The sequence below is a fragment of the Anabrus simplex genome, chromosome 3 (assembly GCF_040414725.1).
Source record: "Anabrus simplex isolate iqAnaSimp1 chromosome 3, ASM4041472v1, whole genome shotgun sequence".
In the NCBI taxonomy this organism is placed as follows: domain Eukaryota; kingdom Metazoa; phylum Arthropoda; class Insecta; order Orthoptera; family Tettigoniidae; genus Anabrus; species Anabrus simplex.
In genome coordinates, this window is record NC_090267.1 from 84686183 (window position 1) to 84707660 (window position 21478).

Consider the following 21478-nt stretch of genomic DNA (forward strand, 5'->3'; position numbering starts at 1 on the left):
ACAACTGTTAAAAGGGTTTCCCATGCAACCAAAAGAAGTGTACTCTCAATCATTGTTGCAATTTTTGACCCTCTGGGCTTATTGGGTCCAGTTATTCTCTCATGCAAGGTCTTTATGCAACTCTGGACTTTTCAATTAAAATGGGACCAAGACCTGCCAAGTCAGCTTCTTAACACTTGGAATGCAATTTACTCGCAATTACCAGAACTTAACGATATAAAAATAAATTGACAGGTACATTTTAAGTAAGACTAAAATTGTAAACTGTGAATTACATGGTGCCGGCCCCGTAGTGTAGGAGTAGCGTGCCTGCCTCTTACCTGGAGGCCCCGGGTTCGATTCCCGGCCAGGTCAGGGATTTTTACCTGGACCTGAGGGCTGGTTCGAGGTCCACTCACCCTACGTGATTAGAATTGAGGAGCTATCTGACGGTGAGATAGCGGCCTCGGTCTAGAAAGCCAAGAATAACGGTTGAGAGGATTTGTTGTGCTGACCACATGACACCTCGTAATCTGCAGGCCTTTGGGCTGAGCAGCGGTCGCTTGGTAGGCCAAGGCCATTCAAGGGCTGTAGAGCCATGGGGTTGGGAGGGGGTGAATTACATGGTTTCTGTGATGCCTCTGAACGTGCTTACGGGACGTGTGTATACATTCGTACCACAGATGAACAAGGGCTTATTACATGCAATTTGATATGTTCTAAATTAAGAGTCGCTCCACTTAATTGTCAATTCCACATTTAGAATTGTGAGATGTTCTCCTGTTAGCAAGATTACTTAAGCGAACATATGAGCCTCAATCTGGATATTAGTTCTATTCATGCGTGGACAGACTCAACAATTGTCTTACAATGGATTTCGTTACCATCGACAAGGTGGAAAACATTTGTCACCAACCGGCTCTCTGAAATCCAGGACACGGCTGAAAACTGCACATGGCATCATGTAATTACACAACAGAATCCAGCTGACATATTGTCATGAGGAAGCGAGCCTCAATCATTAACCCTCGAGCACTCGCGCTGGCGCACTGAGTGCGCCACGTTTAAACAAACGGATGTCCACTGTCACACCAACAATCTGCTGACCTGTGTTGTTAGGTATTCCTACAATACAGTTTTAGCTATCTGTGTGAAAAGTCAAATAAATATTTCTCCATCAGAAGCGAATTAAACTGCGTTTTAAGTTCACCGTGTCACAACTGGCGCACTCAGTGCGCCACGTGCGTCATCATGTAAATATACTTTTATTTACAAATTACTTCTGTATTCACTAGAATTGTCTTGCATTAGTTCTCTGTGGACTGTTTGTTGATTTCTACATGAGTCTCCAATAATCGTTCTGTTTATTTAGGGCTGCAAGATATCTGTCAAGTCCACAGCTGAACTGGTTACTGAATGATGATCCTGATTTCGACAAAGCAGATGACTGTGAAAATGAGGAAGACAATTCTGAAACTGAAAATGAGGAAATAATTTTCAGTGAGCATAACTCAGAAAGTGAACAGGATTATGACTCGGGGACAAGTGATGAAAGTTCTGGTGAAGTTGTGTTAGCCAAAAGTGATTGTTTCATAGGAAGAGACAAAGTTTGTGTATGGAAGAAATAATGTTCTAGTGGATCCTCTAAAACTAAAAAAAAATATTGTCAAAATATTTCCAAGACCAAAGGGTGAAGCACGGCGTGTAACAATTGAACTGTCTCCTTTTCACAAAATTGACATAAATATGATTGACAATATTGTAAACTTCACGAATTTGTACATAGCTACCAGGTTGGGATAACAATATTATATTGTAATTAGGGAGGTAAAATAAAGACTAATATTATGAAAAATATTTCAAGAATTAATTGATGAACGATAAAACATAGAATATAGGCTCTGAATTTACTTAACTTCGATGAAAACATTAACATACTTAATGGAGCACTCAGTGCTCCATGCGAGTGCTCGAGTGATGAAAAAGAACGCGAGCGCTCGAGGGTTAAAATTACACGACTTCTGGTGGCATGGACCGTCCTAGTTGTGCCAGCCCGAAGAATTATGGCCAATCCATACCTGCCAACTTGTAGAAACCAAAAATAGGAAGATTTTTTAATTCTTGGATTTCATCACATATATTCAACCAAGGTCTACGTGAAACAAGGTCAGGATAAAAGGCATACTTGTCTACAGTTACGATGCGAATTGACCATTATTTTTAAAATCTTAAACTAAGAAAACATAAAAATGGTTACATGAAAATGTACCTAATCACTCTCATTTATGACATTAACATACGAATAATATTCGTCACACCGACACACGCAACAAAATGCATAATACCGTATATTCTCGCGTAATTAACGCACTTTTTTGACGAAAAATACAGGCGAAAACTTCGGATGCGATTCAAGGAAATCGGATATTTACAAATTATTTACAATTCATTTACATTTAAAAGATACTGGTACATCAAATATAATCCAAACACAATCGGTTCAACCCATTTGCAGTTATCGTCATTTGGCGTAAAATTCCGGCGTGAGATTTTTTCTGAAAAGTCAAATAGGGTACATCAGATAAGTTAGACACGTGGGTTTGAAGTACCAACACTGGAAAACATTCTTCCCATTACGAGCTGACAATACGACCTGAATGACATACCGGCAAAAAAAAGCCTGTCCAACACAAGAAGGGCCGGGCATCGATGGAGGGACCCTGCTACATTACCCCAAACCGTTCGTATCCAATCTTGTACGAATGACGTGTCCATCCACCTTTTTTCTTGAATACGAACGTGGATCACTCGCGGAAATTATGCTTTAGGCATTGTTTTTCGTTTTAGAACAATGTAAGCTGCAAGCTTTCTGCCATCAGCTGTTACAGCAAGCATTGCAGTACATCGTTGCTTTTTGCTTCCGGTAGCGCGTGCGATAACACTGTACGTTCCTTTCTTATCAATTGTTCGACTTAATGGTATATGGAAACTGACTGGCGTCTGACCTGCGGTTCCTATAAGGGAGATAAAATATTCCTTCACTTTACGCTTCCCAATCACAAAGCGCTGAAAATGGTTAAAATCATTCGTCACTTTTTGGCATAATGTTGTTCTTCGTCGAAGAGAAAGTCCATTTCTCTTCATAAAATTAATTCAGCCTCGGCTAACCTTCAAATACGAGACACGGATTCCACGTGCCGCGGCCATTTCTCATTCTTTAAAATGCAGCATTTTGTGAGAAACTGCTTATCCAACATTGCGTAACAAAATCATATAGTTAAGCAGATAATCCTCTACTTGCGGAAACTTGCCGCTTTTTGGTCCGCGAAATGCTTTGCGAGACTTGTTGGCCGCTTGAAGTGCACTTCTGTTACCGCGGTAGCGCATGTTTCATTTGCACACTGAAAAATTGCTGCCCGCTGCTCTATTCACTATGTTTCGGCGTAACTGATCACCGCAAGTTCGTATGATGCAGTATTAATCGAGTACTGTGGACTGACAAACAATTTTGAGATCACATTATGTCCCGTACGCGAAACACTCGTAAAACTAGTGCAGTGGGATTTCCTGCCGGCTAATACAGCACGTTGCCTGTATTTGGAATGCCCGTTTTCGCAATAGGAAGCCTGCTACCTGAGTAGTTGGCATCTTTATTTCGAAACGCATCCGGAGCTGAGTGATGGATCTTCAAAGTTGTGGGTGCGTCGAATTCCACTTTGGACCCAAAAATATTGGGATGTGTAAATTATTCAAGGGCGTCGATTACGGTTCGCGGGAAAATACGGTAGTTTCCTTCAATAGCCGGTAAAATGTACAGAAATTTATAGGCATCTCTGCGCACTTGGAGAACGTTTGTCATATTTTTTGGCCATAACGAGAAAAGAAAATACCAGAAACGGTCACAGAAATGCAAGGAAAAACACGTGGCCTACAACTCCGACGAAACTACGCACAGAAACGATGTTAACAGCGCGCGAACAACACAATAACAAACTCATTCTTTCATCCCGATTAACTGAGTCGTTAGCGCGCGCTAGCCTCTTGCTTGCAGGACGATTGCCGCCCCGAATCCCCAGCTATATAAAGCGCACACGCTGCTGTGGTGAGCGGGAAACACGATACACGAAGGCGACGGACGAAACACTCACGAAATGAAGCATCAAATACGCTTGAAAATTAGGTTTCGTAAATTACACAAGCACATAAGAATTTATCCTTTATTCTAGGGGAAGAGTATTGGCCGTACTAGAGATTATATTAGTCAAAAATCGGAAGAAGTAAAAATAAATCGGAAAATCGGAAGACGAGTTAAAAACCGGAAAGTTTCCGGGTAAATCGGAAGGGTTGGCAGGTATGCCAATCACTATTGCAGAATATACCTCAGAAGCACTTGAAGCCAAACCCACCACATGTGCAATCAACAGCTGCGATAATGAAGACATCACTACAAGGTTTTCCTCATTATCAAGAATGAAACGTGTCTTTGCGTGCTGTAAAAGATTCATCTACAACCTACAGCACTCTCATACGAAGATTACAGGAAATCTAAGCATGGAAGAATGCAACAATGCACTACTTTGCTATGTACGATATATTCAACACCAGGAATTTCAGGACATTCAATACCTCCAACTGAAAAAAGAAGTTGACAAGAGAAGTCAGTTAAAATCTCTCGCTCCATTTCTCGATAAAGATGTGGGCGGGTGATTACGTAATGCAGATGCAGCATATGACCAGAAACATCACTTTATATTACCAGTGCATCACCATGTCACAAAATTAATTATTTGTGACGAACACTTCAGATTACTACATGCTAGTACACAGCTACTAGTTGCAGCACTTAGAATGAAGTATTGGATTCCTCACGCCAGGATAACTGTCAAAGGTGTCATTCACAAATGCGTGACATGTTGCAGGTTCAAGACCGATAGCTCATCCCAATTAATGGGCCAGCTGCCTGCTGAAAGAGTTAAGCCCACTCGTCCTTTCCTATATATCGGTGTAGACTTTGCGGGACCCTTCTTCATTAAACAAGGTTCTCCACGTAGTAACACGAGAGTGAAATGTTACGCTGCACTTTCTGTCTGCTTAATCACCAAGGCCATTCATTTGGAACTTGTAAGCAACTTAACCACCGAAGCCTTCATTTCTGCTTTAAGGAGAATGATAGCCCGGTGAGGAAAGGTACTTCAACTTCACAATGACAATGATTTGTCATTCATCGGAGCCAGAAATCAACTTCGAGAACTTTATAAATTGTTCCAATCAGAGCCAACACCAACGAAAGATGAAATTAAATACCCTGAAAATAAAACAAGCAGTGCATTGAGTTCTGTCTCAAAAAAAAAAAAAACTGTCAAGGCAAAGATAAATACATATGCATAAATACACAAGAAAATAATGACGAAGCACTAGTCAATTGGGAGTGGGCATAATTTGCGCACAGGTCTCCTATAAAATCGTATAAACTAATTAAAAAAGGATTTACCTAGAAATACATTCCTCCACGAGCACCAACTTTCGGAGGACTTTGGGAAGCTGGGATGAAATCTATGAAATTTCATCTTACTAGAGTTAACAAGCATGCTCACTTGACATTTGAAGAAATTACTACTCTCCTCTGTAGGATAGAATCCAGTTTAAATTCACGTCCGATCACTCTCCTGAACAATGCCCAAATGACACCTATCTTTCACCAGGACATTTCTTGATAGGAGAACCCATGATGGCCATACCTGAACTAGACCTAACCTTATCAACTACTTCCAGGCTTTCCAGGTGGAATCATCTTCAAAAGATAAAGGGACATTTTTGGAACAAGTAGTCATCCGACTATCTGAGCAACTTACAGCAACGCATGAGATGGAGGTCAACACAGCCCAGTGTATCTACAGGAACTGTTGTCCTAATTAAGGATGACAACATTCCACCATTGAACTGGAGATTAGGCATTATTGAGCAAACATTCCCAGGCAAAGACGAGTTGGTGAGTTGATGTCCATACACCCTCAGGAGTTTATAGGAGACCTGTGTGCAAATTATGCCCACTCCCAATTGACTAGTGCTTCGTCAATATTTTCTTGTGTATTTATGCATATGTATTTATCTTTGCCTTGACAGGTTTTTTTTTTTTTTTTTTTTTTTTTTTTTTGAGACAGAACACAATGCACTACTTGTTTTATTTTCAGGGTATTTAATTTCATTGTTAATGCATTTAGTTTGTATATGTAAAATGCGAGCACATTTTAAGTGGGCCAGTATGTTACTGCACACATTGCATTAACAATTATAACTAAGTAATTATATAATTTATTTGTGTTTATAAATTTACAATATTGTAGTATTTCATTTATATAATGTACTTGTTGATGAAGTTGTGTATAGAGTGCAGCACCATGCTGGCGGGATGTTTTTCCTGGCACCAGGGACTGGCGGCAGACGCAAGTAAGAGGGACGAGAGACATGCCGCGAGTAACATGTGGAGACAACAGTCTGATGAAATTATGTAATTGCACAACAGTGCTAACATTTTTAAGTTCAGCCAAACCCTTGACACAATTTTAATTACGTCCTTTCAAGTGTAAATAATATTTCTAGTGTTTTTAGTTTCAGTGCTTACCTCATGTGTGTGAATGTATATGTACAGGCAGAACATACCAGTAATGGTGTGTTTCAGTTCACGTATAACAGAATAAATCAGCAACTTGTGTGCTCTTTATTTTTTACAAAACATTATTTTCTTAACAACATTTAAGTGGTCCTCCGAAAGTGTACTTTATTATGTCGTCATTATATGCGACCACCAGAGGTAAGGTTAGAACATGAACATACAGTAATTTCATCTCGGTCAAACAATGGGCTCCTTTTCATGTTCCTATCTCGTTATACAGGACTTGATTTAAAACTTGTCTGTTGCTTACCAATACTTCACTTCCTGTAGGTATATCACTTTAAAAATGGTAATAAAACATTGTTCATGACAAATTTTTACATTTGGGTCAAAAAAAAAAAGAACTCCGTATTCTTTTAGGAAATAATTTCTTACTTCTCATTCAATCTATTGTAGGTTCTGTACAGTTGTGTTTGCAACATTTATCATGATAGAATAGGGCATTCAATTTACTATTACAGTAGAACCTCGATTATACATTCCCGGAAGCTACGTTTTCCCGTATTATTCGTTCAAATGACGTATTCCCGCGAGCATCCTAATTAAATCAAGTTGTAAAAATCCTGCATTATCCGTTACTCGAAGAAACAATTTCCTGGATCAACCGATCAAATTTCAGTCCCATCGAAAACGGTATTTCACGAAAGGACGGTATGGCATACTTACGGATCTAGGTGTTAAATGTCCCGTCATTGAGGTAATTTGAGGGAGTACTGTACCGGAAAAGCTATCGGCGGTGAACTTGCATAAGGGACCATCTTAGCATCGCATTCAGGTGGTATTTTTTAGAGAATCCTCGGAAATCATAAAGCAGAGAGTGTCCACAACAATTGGAAGGAGACAGAGCGCATTTCGACAGTTCAGTTTCGTCAAATGTTCGTACTTGCAAAACGTCTACATTATTGTCCAGGGTTACATGTTTACTTTGTTACTTTTTTCAAGTATATCGCCGAACAGGTTTTCGGCACTTCCCTCAGGGCACTGTATAGTCACTGGGCTTTCAGGCAGAAATCGAAACTGCTCCTTCTTAAGTAACACAAATTTAGTATTTTAATATTATCGCCCTAATATAAGACTGGGAATTTCACGTTTTTGTGTTAAAATGTTATAAAACCACAGTAGTTTTATTTGTGCACGTTACATTTAAAAACTTTCTATCATTTCGCACTCGTCCGACCTGTACAGCGAGTGCGCTTTCCAGCTGAACTCAAGGTCGCGAATAATCTTAATTTTGGAAGTGTTAATGATATTTTTCTCTTTCCAATTTGATTGCGATTGGTGACCGGCAGAATTGAATATAATGCATTCGAGAACTTGAGGATCGATACTTATATTCGAAACCATTCTCGAGTTCAACATAACCTTTAAAAGTTGATGTAGGCCTAATTTACGCAGTACAAGATTTCCATGAACTGACTACGAACAGTATACCGGTGACCAAATTACAATGGAAGATTAAAAAAAAGGGATTTCGCCATCATGTTGGGCGCTTTTGTATCTAATGTGCTTTATTTTATTAGGTTAGATAATTAAAAACTACTTGTGGTCGATTGTTGTTTGGCTTGGAGTTATGGGCATTAGATTTTTTGAAGAGTTTGGCTGATCAAAGTTGCTGAACTTAAAATAAGTTTTCAGAGGAAACTGACGAAGTTTCTTCGGTAAAACTGAATGTACAGTTTTGAGATTTTAAAGTCGCGTACCAGTAATTAATGTTTGAAGCCAGCCCCACGGTCTATCTTGCCTGCCTCTCACCCGGTGGGCCCGGGTTCAATGCCTGGCCCAGTCAGGCATTTTTACCTGGATATGAGGGCTGGTTCCATGTTCACTCATTGTACAATTACCTTTAATTGAGGAGCTATTAAATGGTGAGATGACAATCCCGGTCTAGAGAGCCAGGAATAACGGCCGAGACGATTAGTCATAGTCACCTCGTAATCTGCACAGGCCTTCGGACCAAGCAGCGCTCGCTCGGTAGGTGGAAGGCCCATTGGGGCTGTAGTTTGGTTTAGTTTAGGGGTGTTTGTAAGATTATAAGTATACATATTTAACTTTTTTTTAATGTTTAGCCAAATTGTTGATGGTTCCTTCGTTCCCGGATTTTCCGTTTTCCCGTGTTGTACGTTTCTTATCCATGGTCCCTCCAACAACAGAGAATCAAGGTTCCTCTGTATTCAGAAAACCTAAAGGTTGTTGTGTGCCGTTTAGAAACAATATTTCATCATAAACGTGCACATATGTTCAAAAATTAATGTGAACCACAGTAGGCATTTACATCTTGAGAATAAAACGGGCAACATATCAGAGATAAAATATACTCCAAAACAAACAAGTAACACTAATCACTTACCAATAAATTGTCCACCAGTGGCTCTTGAGTCAACAGCAAGAACTACACCTCCCTGATATCGAAATCCAAGGGTAGTTGTACCGTGATCAAAATCAATCTTAATTCCCTTGCCATTTTCATCCACAGATAACTGAGAAAGTTTTTCAGCAGGCTGAAATAAATGAAATTTTCATTAATGTATATTCTGCTTCTATTCATTACTTAGGTAACAGCAAAACCTAGAATGAAAGTCCAGCAATAGATCCACTGAACATTGAAACCATATGGTACATGACGGTAGACTAGAGTCTAAATAAAAATAATTGTATGCAATCTATCACATAATGCTGCTATTAGGTAGACACAGGTATGTTTCATGGAAGTGAACGACTTGTAAGCAATACAAAATGTATATTAGGATATGGATTATTGTGGGTTTATTTAATTGCTAGCAGAACATGTCACATTTTTGAGGGCTTTACACTATTATTCAATGCATTATTGCTTCATTTCAACACTTTTCATACTACATATGGCCCCATTTTGGTTAATATCATACTGGTCCAAATATAACTGATCTTTTTAAGTAAAAAATATTCTAATAAAGATTCAGTAGTCTTATCTCTGCAACATACATAACATTATTATATACTCATTTTTGCAAAGGTCTACTAATTCATATTATTCCCAAATGTATTGGCCTGTGCTATGGAAGCCGCTTCGCATACCACAGTTGAGCTCACGGTAATGAATAACCAATATTTCTCAAGCTTTGACATTTCAATTTGTGTGTTGCAACTACTGTTGCTAGAGCTGGCATCGCTGTATTAATGATTCCGTTTTGGTCACTATTTTAATCATGATGGATCATGTGGATAATAAAGTGCATTTGTCACTTCAGTCAAACAAAGGAGATAAGGGTCATTAGATAAACTTCAAAATGCAAGTTTTAGGCAAAATGTACTAACAACATATTAGTCGGAAAATGAATCAAGAACCAAACAACAAAATGTGCAGCAACTCCAGGTCATAGTGGAAAAAGTGGGGAAGAGGAAGTGGAGATTTGATAGGCCTCCAATGTGATCACCGTATACACAGTGTAGTAGTCATGGAAGATGATATAGCAATAGCACTGGTAAACTGGGTGGCAGGAAAATTCTTAATAATAATGGTATTTGTTTTACATATCCTTAACTACTTTTATGGCTTTTGGAGAGGTTGACGTGCTGAAATTTTGCTCTTTTTACAAACTGTTTACATCACCAACACAGCGATGATGGGGACAGGAAGGGGATAGGAGTGGGACCATCTGTGCGTTGCGGCATCGTTCAGCAACTGCCAGAGAACTGCAACAAGACCTCAGGAGGGTAACTGGAGTCTCGGTGTCTGACCAGACAGTAAGGAACAGGTTAAGAGAAGTGTCCTTACGACCCAGACGTCCTGTTCGAGTGCCCTGTTTAACGCAGCAACATCGCACAGCTCGCCTTCTGTTTGCCCATTCCCACGTTAACTGGCAACTTTGCCAATGGAGACTTGTGTTGTTCACAGATTCCCCCCCCCCGACACAGCGTGATGGACATCAATGTGTATAGAGACACCGTGGTGAACAGTACATGCCAAATTTTGTCCAGGAAGGCGACCTATTCAGACAAGGTTCTGTGATGGTGTGGGGTAGAATCAGTATTGATGGCCGTACGGATCTTACTGTCGTCTGTGGTAATCTTATCGCTGCTGTGTACATCGAGCAGATACTGCTACAGCATGTGTTGGTTTGGCCCTGAATTCATACTCATGCACGACAATGCCAGGGCTCATGTAGTGTGCATCACCAGAGCTGTCTTGCGAGAACTGGACATTCAAGAGATGGAATGGCCAGCAGTGAGTCCCGACCATAATCCCATCGAGCATGTGTGGGATAGGCTTGACAGAAGTGTTCGTGGGCACCCTGTTCCACCACAGACTCTCCAAGACCTCAAACAGGCTCTCATTGAAGAATGGGACCTGATATCGCAACATGACCTCCCTCGACTTATACGGAGCATGCCACATAGGTGCCAAGCTGCGATAAATGCTCGTAGAGGACATACACCATTTGGACATTTCCATTTGTGCTCTGAAAATGAACACTAATCGATCGATGTTCTTTTGTATACTTCAACAGTAAAAAGTAAAGGTTTATTTGGTAATATACCTGGGTGTGAGGTATTGTTTTGAGGAGCATGGCATACGTTCAAAAAACTTTTTCTGGTAATACCGACAGCTTGAAGGAGACAATGAAGGCACCTGTGGCAACGTCTTCCCCGTTAACTTTGCAAGTAATAAGCCGGACGTGTCACACCACGGTTCTTCATATCTTCCATCAGCTAAGTTTTTTAAAAAAGCTGTATATTAGACACATTTGTAAAATCACATTGGTTTGGTAGAAGGCAGTGGACGAGGTGATTAACAGCGAGTTCTTCTTTGATGCTTTTTGGTGGCGAGATCTCTTCCTATAAGGGGAGCGCCTAGGTTTTAAAGCAGGTACACCTGCTGGTGGTGCTGGCATGTACCCTCCGGATGGAGTTGAATTCCCAGCCCTGGCAGACGTTGCCAACTCAGCCAGCTTGGGCACGGCTACAGCCGACCTCTTAGGGGAAAAAGAAGACTATCCCCTGCTGTGCCGGCTTAGGATTCCCAGCAAGCACAGGCTTCTTTGTGGTCGAAGGCTGGGTGATCCCCACCTAGCAGCCTTTACTCTTTACAGCTTTGTTCACATTAGCAACAGCCACCTTGATCACAGCGATCTTCAAAGATGTTGGTGAAAGAAACGACGAACCTGCTAGACTCTGTGTTATGCTGAAGTCTAGCATCTTTGCAAGTCCATTCATGAAATTAAACTTACAGTGCACTTAGTGGTAGGAAAGACCATCCAGTGTCTTTAATCTCCTGGATCATCTTCTCAATGAGAAAGACTGAACAGTTCCTATCTCAAGGAGAATGAAGGCCAGGGCAACTAGTGCACCTGTAAGGAGGTGTGCACTCTTCTGCACCATGAACTCTTCTTCCACATGTACCACACACAGTCTGAATCAAACAATGTGATCTCATGTCAGAACCTTTGGCATTGATAGCACCACATGGGAGGTAGGGCGTACTATGGCCTCACATTGCAACAACAGTTTGTTACCTTGACTTTTTCTGGTAATACCGACAGCTTGAAGGAGACAATGAAGGCACCGGTGGCAACATCTCCCCCATTAACTTTGCAAGTAATAAGCTGGACATGTCACACCACGGTTCTTCATATCTTCTATCAGCTCATCATCAGTGTTCTTAATAAGGCATGGTGGAAGATGACTAAGCGTACCAGATTCAAGAATTTGTGCTCTTCCACTTTGATGAGGATTCTGCCAAAGTAGTAACACTTAAGCAACAGATCAGCCTGAACTGCAGTGTGCGTTTTCAATAACAAACCACCGCTGCGCATTTTCTTGAAGTCTTCAAGCTTGCAGTAGATACCTTCGATGTGTCTACTGAAGAAGATAGATTCACCAGCTTGAAATCTTGCCCATTGGTTCTGGTAACAACCAGGAACCTAGGGAAGCTGAGTCCCATGTTTTCACACTGCGCTTGTTCCCAGGAGGTTACCCCTTTCAGGGAATCAAAAGTTAAAGAACTGAGAAGCAGACTTCAGACATTTCAAAGTCATGCCCGAAATCATCCTCCCCGAAGGCCATCCACTCTGATCAGGGGCCTCTGTAGAAGAACCAAGCAGCCAAGGCCATACCCACCTGGTCGTAGCAGGTATTGCCCGGGGTCCAATGCTGAATGATGCCTAATACGGGTTGAATTAGGCTATGAGCACTAGGACTCTCTTCCTTAAATCACCCACCTAGCATGTATCGCACAGTGTATAAAGAGTGGTAAGCATAGGTTTTTAACATTTTTTAAAATGTTTTTCTTGCATTCAGCTGTGCATGGACCTGCATTGTCAGACAGATACTACTGGCAAGTACATGGCATTCCCATGCGATGGGCTGGCGATACTGTCTCGACTTTCGAGCATAGTCGCACACATAAGAGCTCCCATCCCAAGCAGCATGCACATCAAATTTTGATTCTTGTATGACCAACCCACTGATGGCCACATGACTTTTAGTCGCCTTCTACAACAGGCAGGGATTACCTGTGGATTTATTCAGACCCTCCCATCCAAAGGGACAATCCATATCCGCACCTAGGTCGCCCCTTTTAGTTGCCTCTTACGACAGGCATGGGATACCATGCATGTATTCTTCATCTGCGTCCCCCACCCACACGGGGTAAACCAGCAAGAAATCCTGGTCTAAGCTTGTAGGATACCCCATTTGTTCCTGTGGCAGCCATTCTTCAATTCTTTCATTAAATGTGTTTTGGGCCGCTTTCTTCAGCTGTTCTATCGCTGACCTCAGTTACTTGAGCTCTGCTTCTAGTTAGTTGATCTAAGTTCACTTGTGTGGAATGCATGTAATTTCCTAACCAGAACATATCATCAATACTCAATTTGAGTACTCTGGTTAATGCAAGAGGATAGTTGCCCAGTTGCATTTCTTCATAAAACAACAACGACCACCACAATAGGTGAGCTTAAAAATTCATCATGATAGTCAGTCAGTTCCAAAATTCCTTGTTGATGCAACAAGTGGTCTCTGCCCTTAGTCTCAGGTTTAATGTCTTGGGAGTAGTGTACTGAAAACTCTGCATCAAATCATTAAAGCACTTTTTAACCTTGCGCTCTCTTACCCAAGACTTTCCCTCTGATTAAATTAGTCAAAAAGATACCATAGCAAAAGGTATGTTCAATGAATTAAACAGTCCCTTCCCCAGTTTTTTCTTCCCTCAGATTTAGTTTACCGTACTACACTTCCACTGGCTATCATTTCATTCTATTGAATCTTCAACATCCCTGACCCACATTACATTCTTTTTTAAATTCCTTAACGTTGCACTGACACAGATCAGGTCTTATGGCGAAGAAGAGATAGGAAAGGACTAAAGTGGGAAGGAACCGACTGTGGCCTGAATTAAGATACAGTCCCAGCATTTGCTTGGTGTGAAAATGGGGAAACCATGGAAAGCCATCTTCAGGGCTGCTGACAGTGGGGTACAATAATTGTCTTCAGTCATTTATGATCTTAACTCTTCACTGGTTTACCAAACTATACAAGTGAACACACTTCACAGGAGATTTTTTTTTTTAATTTCCTGCTTGAAAATACAAGTGCCCAAAAGTCATCAGATTTTTCTTACTGTTAAAATGCTTGTTTTGCTAGCACTTTCCATTTCCTGATCTCTGAGCTGATCTTATTATCATAGGTGATAAACTTCCCAAGATAAGAGAAATGAACTGATCTGTTTTGCCAGTAAGCTTAATGGTGGCAGCAGTGGTGGTTGTTATTGCTTTTGAAAAGGAGATACAACTGGGCAAAACAAATCGAAGGAAAACAGGAAGAGGTCCGATACTTTGAAGGTATTGCTAAAAGAAAACAAAGGGCTGCAAAGGGTAACACAGGCCATGAAAATGAAAAATTTCCTAGGCCTCTCAAACTTAATACTGTAGGGGTCATAAAAAGAACAAGAACAAGACTTGTCCAAGGGAGGTCGGATGGCAAAGATGAAAGCCAGGGGTCTGATAAAAGTGGAAGCAATGCAAGACACAACTAAGGGACACATGGCCAACAACCCATGCACCTACCCTAAGAACCCCTGGATTCTCCTTTATTTCTAACGACATGTGGGGGATACCCTGTATGTAATCAACTGCCCCCCCTTCCTCCCCCTGCCGGGTTGACAGTAAGCTTGATATTAATGTGCATTTCCTCAGGATGTTCCTCACAATTTACCTAACCTAACTAGCAATACTTTACTTCTCGCAGCCCAGTACTCACTACATTCAGCAGCGCGCAGAAGGACTATCGTTCATTTACACGCTCGCGGCCTTCTCGGGAAGGATGTTGTCAAGCGCTGCTCACTGCTGCCAACCTCTGTACTGAAGACATAATGAGCGAGTGGTGCTTTGATAGCTGGTGGTGGTGATTATTGTTACGCAATTCGAAGCGGTCCTAGGCCTCTAGTTTAGTGTGGAAACACGACTAGTCTGGACTGGTTCTTGCCATGCGGACGTAAGGATAGGATATGGACTGGTTCTTGCCGCGCGGACGGTTAGGATAGGATCTGGACTAGACCATTGGTCTGGGCGGTTAGAATCTGCAAAGCGGCTCTAGTTTCGTTTGGAAAATAGATTGTTTTACATTGTTTCCTTTACATGGTGTTCTTTGTTTCTGCTTTTATTCAGCCGGGATTGGTAACGCAATGCATTTATCAGCAATGATGGCAATGACGTCACATTCTGTTCACGATGACCAATAAGAATGCAAGTAGGTACTTTAGCCATGGACGATGACGGGTGCTGCTCCTTATTAGGTTATAAAAGTACATATACTTCTGGGGGTGGGATGGTGGATTCCTATCAATAAATACTGATCTGCATTTAGGGCAGTCGCCCAGGTGGCAGATTCCCTAACTGTTGTTTTCCTAGCCTTTCCCTAAATGATTTCAAAGAAATTGGAAATTTATTGAACATCTCTGTTGGTAAGTTATTCCAATCCCTAACTCCCCTTCCTATAAATGAATATTTGCCCCAGTTTGTCCTCTTGAATTCCAACTTTATCTTCATATTGTGATCTTTCCTACTTTTATAAACGCCACTCAAACTTATTCGTTGACTAATGTCATTCCACGCCATCTCTCAGGCTGACAGCTCGGAACATACCACTTATGATACAAATTCTTATAATTTTGTTAATTACCACCTACTCAATCAAATAAAAACATAATAAAAACTTACATATTTATAAAGTTGTTGATATGGTACACGTTTTGCTCCTTTTTTGTGAGCATCATCAGCCAATTATTATTTACTTAAGGTTATATAAGATCATGAATGTATTCTGTTGGATTAAGATTATGCTTGTAAACCTGATTGACAAATCTTATAATATTTTACAAGTTAAATAACAATAAAATTGTGTCTTTAACTTAAAACATATTTGTCTAAAATCTATCTAAGTCTAACATTTTATTGACGAAACTCGCCATTTTAAAGGAAGTTCACCAGATGAGTTTCGTCAATAAAATGTTAAGACTTAGCTAGATTTTAGACAAATATGTTTTAACCTAAAGACACAATTTTATTGTTAGGCTTGTAAAATTTTATAAGATTTGTCAATCAGGTTTACAAGCATAATCTTAATTCAATAGAATAGATTCATGATCTTATATAATCTTAAGTAAATAATAATTGGCTGGTGATGCTCACGAAAAAGGAGCAAAACGTGTACCATAACAACTTTATAAATATGTAAGTTTTTATTATGTTTTTATTGTATTCAATAGGTGGTAATTAACAAAATTATAAGAATTTGTATCACAAGTAGATCTTCAATATGGACACACACAAAAAAGAAATTTATAACCTGCAACATACCACTTAGTCGAACAGCTCCTCTTCTTTCTCCCAATTCTTCCCAGCCCAAACTTTGCAACAGTTTTGTAACGCTACTCTTTTGTCGGAAATCACCCAGAACAAATCGAGCTGCTTTTCCTTGGATTTTTTCCAGTTCTTGAATCAGGTAATCCTGGTGAGGGTCCCATACACTGGAACCATACTCTAGTTGGGGTCTTACCAGAGACTTATATGCCCTCTCCTTTACATCCTTACTACAACCCCTAAACACACTCATAACAATGTGCAGGGATCTGTACCCTTTATTCACAATCCCATTTATGTGATTACCCCAATGAAGATCTTTTCTTATGTTAACACATAGATACTTACAATGATCCCCAAAAGGAACTTTCACCCCATCAATGCAGTAATTAAAACTGAGAGGAGTTTTCCTATTTGTGAAACTCACAACCTGACTTTTAACTCTTTTCTATCAATACACCATTGCCTGCTGTCCATCTCACAACATTTTCAAGGTCACGTTGCAGTTGCTCACAATCTTGTAACTTATTTATTACTCGATACAGAATAACATCATCCGCAAAAAAGCCTTACGTCTGATTCCACTTCTTTACTCATATCATTTATATAACATAAAGGTCCGATAATACTGCCTCGAGGAATTCCCCTCTTAATAAATACAGGGTCAGATAAAGTTTCACCTACTCTAATTCTCTGAGATCTATTTTCTAGAAATATAGCAACCCATTCACTCACTCATTTGTCTAGTCCAATTGCACTCATTTTTGCCAGTAGTCTCCCATGATCCACCCTATCAAATGCTTTAGACAGGTCAATCGCAATACAGTCCATTTGACCTCCTGAATCCAAGATATCTGCTATATCTTGCTGGAATCCTACAAGTTGAGCTTCAGTGGAATAACCTTTCCTAAAACCGAACTGCCTTCTATCAAACCAGTTATTAATATTACAAACATGAAATGAAGTGGTGTATGGCTTTTAGTGCCGGGAGTGTCCAAGGACATGTTCAGCTCGCCAGGTGCAGGTCTTTTGATTTGACTCCCGTAGGCAACCTGCGCGTCATGATGAGGATGAAATGATGATGAAGACGACACATACACCCAGCCCCGTGCCAGGGAAATTAACCAATCGTGGTTAAAATTCCAGACTCTGCCGGGAATCGAATCCGGGACCCCTGTGACAAAAGGCCAGCACGCTAACCATTTAGCCATAGAGCCGGACATCACAAACATGTCTAATGTAATCAGAAAGAATGCCTCTCCAAAGCTTACATACAATGCATGTCAAACTTACTGGCCTGTAATTTTCAGCTTTATGTCTATCACACTTTCCTTTATACACAGGGGCTACTATAGCAACTCTCCATTCATCTGGTATACGTCCTCCGACCAAACAATAATCAAATAAGTACTTCAGATATGGTACTATATCCCAACCCATTGTCTTTAGTATATCCCCAGAAATCTTATCAATTCCAGCCACTTTTCTAGTTTTCAACTTTTGTATCTTATTGTAAATGTCATTGTTATCATATGTAAATTTTAATACTTCTTTAGCCTTAGTCTCCTCCTCTATCTGGACATTATCCTTGTAACCAACAATCTTTATAGTATGCGCAATTTTTAGTGATAGATTTTTGTACTCGTTGGAGAAGTAAGAAGGGTTCCGTTAATACTGCCAACTGAATGGAAATGAAATCTGAATAGAATCGATAATATGATCGATCGATATGAATTTTATAAACCTTTATTATTTTAAGCAAACAACTGTATCACACACACAATATATAATACTATATAACATTTCCCATTGCGAAACGTGTTCCTAGCATGAATTCTATAGTTTGGCTTTGCTGTGTAAACAACAACAGTACGAGTACTTAAAGTGTACGCCAGATGTCGCACAGCGATGATAAGCGATTCTTAGTTTGTGTTTCAAAGGTTGTCAATACGAATCTCGAAGATAACCGAAGTCGACCACTTCAGCACTAGGGTGTAAATCTATCACTAAAAAGTGCGCAGATAGTACATACTGCTGACTGAATACTTCTGCCTTTTGAAGATCCTCACATACACACTCCCCTTGTTCATTAATTATTCCTGGAATGCCCTTCTTGCAACCTGTTTTTGCCTTAAATTACCTATACATACACTTAAATTTTTCACTAAAATTTGTATGAGTGCCAACTATACTTGCCACCATGTTATCCTTAGCTGCCTTCAATTTTCTAGTTCCTTCAATTTCTCCTTACTTCCACAGCTATTTCTAACTATTTCTTTCCGGTCTGCACCTCCTTCTTAGTCTCTTTATTTCTCTGTTATAATAAGGTGGGTTTACCATTCCTTACCATCCTTAAAGGTACAAACCTGCTTTCGCATTCCTCAACAATTGCTTTAAACCCATCCCAGAGTCTGTTTACATTTTGATTTACCGTCTTCCACCGATCACAGTTACTTTTTAGAAACTGCCTCATGCCTGCTTTATCAGCCATATGGTACTGCCTGATAGTCCTACTTCTAAGACCTTCCTTTCTATCACATTTATTTTTAACTATGACGAAAACAGCTTCATTTCGATTCGACTTGTACTTGTTACCATGTTGTGGAATGCTCTAAGAGAAATAGGCCTATAGTAGACTTATGTTTAAATGACATGTAATTGCTTTATATACACAAATTGTGTGCTCTATTAAATTATAAAAACAGCTTCATGATCACTAATACCATCTAGGCCTATTACTTCAGTTTCTCTATAGAGCTCATCTGGTTTTATAAGCACCACATCCAGGATATATTTCCCTCTGGTTGGTTCCATCACTTTCTAAATTAGCTGTCCTTCCCATATTAACTTATTTGCCATTTGTTGGTCATGCTTCCTGTCGTTCGCATTTCCTTCCCAATTGACATCTGGTAAATTCAGATCTCCCGCTACAATCACATTTCTTTCCATGTCATTTCCTACATAGCTGATTATCTTATCAAATAATTCTGAATCTGTGTCAGTGCTACCCCTTCCCGGTCTGTACACTCCAAATATATCAAGTTGCTATTATCTTTAGAAATGAGCCTTACACCTAGAATTTCATGTGTCTCATCTTTAACTTTTTCGTAGCTTACAAATTCTTCTTTCACCAGAATGAATACTCCCCCTCCCATCCACACTCCAGTTCCGTGAGAAAATTTCTGCATCCATTATATCATTTCTCAGCCATGATTCCAACTTCTATTACAATATCCGGTAAATATATATCTATTAAATTACTTAATTCTATTCCTTTCTTCACAATACTTCTACAGTTCAACACGGTAAGTCTTCAATGGCGAGAATGCTTCCAGTATCTTGGACATCTCCAGAGTATGCAGTGACCACTATACTGCCTACAAAGAAAGACACATCAGAAATGAAACAAAACCCGAAGATTGGTGGGGATGAAGCAACTCAATTTTGTCTTTCTTTTTCTTTCCAACTATTGGTTGAAACTAGACCGTCCCCTTGCCATACTTGAATTCAAACGTAAAGAATCAATATGAGCAGGCTTATAAGAAATATAAGTTAACAGATAAAATAAATTATAATAAAAAGAGATTGACTCTTATAACATAAGCTTATCAACAAACCTGAAAATATACCAACGAATGCCCAGGAATTGATGGGTAACAATTCAACAATTGTCATCAGCAAGTAAAGTTAGGAAGCACGACAAGTGATGCGTTATTTTCAAGAAACATTGTAAAGACTTACGTTCGAAAACGGCGGTAGAGCCAGTTCGAGATTTGATGAGAAATTCCCGGCATAGGAATCAAATTCCGTAGCAAATTCACAAGGTTTCATAGAACCGAAGTTACTATTATAACCACATAACTCAGCTAACGCCATGATTCTTACTTCTTGATCGGACCTTCGATTACTTGATCAGTGTTTGAACGTAAATCCGATGAAGAGTAAGCAGATTTGAAGGCAAATTTTAGGTTTGGTTAAGTTTGGTTACTTGCAGTTTTGCTTACAAGACAAGGAAAACGTATATATATATATATATTTCAAAGAGAACAATAGTTGTCAAATGCAAGGTAGCCACAATGCCAAGAAGAAATTGACCTTGATTTGCAAAAATTTTCCCCTCGGCCGTACACATGTAACAATTGACTTATTTCACCGCACTTGATTGCCTGCTGCCATTTCTTGATGGATACAGTACTTTTGTATCTATCTCTTGGCACAGTCCAGAGTAAAGTGTAGCTATCACCGTAGTCCCAGTCTCATCCATGGCTGTAACAATATGGAAGCTGCTGGGGTATGGGCAAGGTCTGTCTAGGGAGGTCTGGTCGCGCTACCACAATCCTTTGCGGTGGTGACCATATTGGGTCACAAATATCGTTGTTATGTGGGCGTGCCCGATTTAAAGCTGCGAGTTATTACTTGTATTTTGAAGGAAAACGGGATACTGCGCCGCACCAAATTGTAAAATTAAGACAACTGACGGAATTAGTGTTTCGCTTCCCGAGAGATAAGCAGAGGAGAGCTCAGTGGGTACAAAACTGTAGGCGTGGCAAATGTCAACCTACAAATAATTCTTCTTGTGCCATGTTAGTGAAGTTATACATTCGTATTATCCCTGAATAATTGTATGTTTATATGAACGACGTTTTATATTTATAGGTCTTATGTATTTTTTCTAGCATCATTTTGAAGAATCGCAATTTGAAATAAAGAGCGCAGATGGACGGAAACTACTCAAGTGGAATTCCATCCCAACAATTTTCAACGTCCCTAATCCACCTGAGTTTTTGACATATAATAGGAAACCTCCCAAAGAAAGAGAATTGTCTTTCAAAACAAGAAAGAAAAGTAACAGGAAGTGTGTAATAGTAGTATTGATGTTTATGAAAATTTCCTTTTCATGTGTCCGGCTCCATGGCTAAATGGTTAGTGTGCTGGCCTTTGGTCACAGGGGTCCCAGGCTCGATTCCCGGCGAGTTCAGGAATTTTAACCATA

At 40.0% G+C, this 21478-nt stretch overlaps 1 protein-coding gene across 1 annotated transcript in view; it reads right to left on the reverse strand.

Annotated features, from left to right (window-relative positions):
* Prosbeta5 (Proteasome beta5 subunit) overlaps positions 1–20509 on the reverse strand; it is an 87208-nt gene extending 66699 nt beyond the window's left edge. The window contains exons 1-2 of the mRNA XM_067142612.2: positions 20227–20509; positions 9000–9150 (exon numbers count right to left, since the gene is read on the reverse strand). Of these exons, the coding sequence (XP_066998713.2) occupies positions 9000–9150; positions 20227–20361 (286 nt within the window). The 5' untranslated portion in view covers positions 20362–20509. The remainder of the gene's footprint in view (positions 1–8999; positions 9151–20226) is intronic.
* Between the last annotated feature and the right edge of the window lie 969 nt (positions 20510–21478).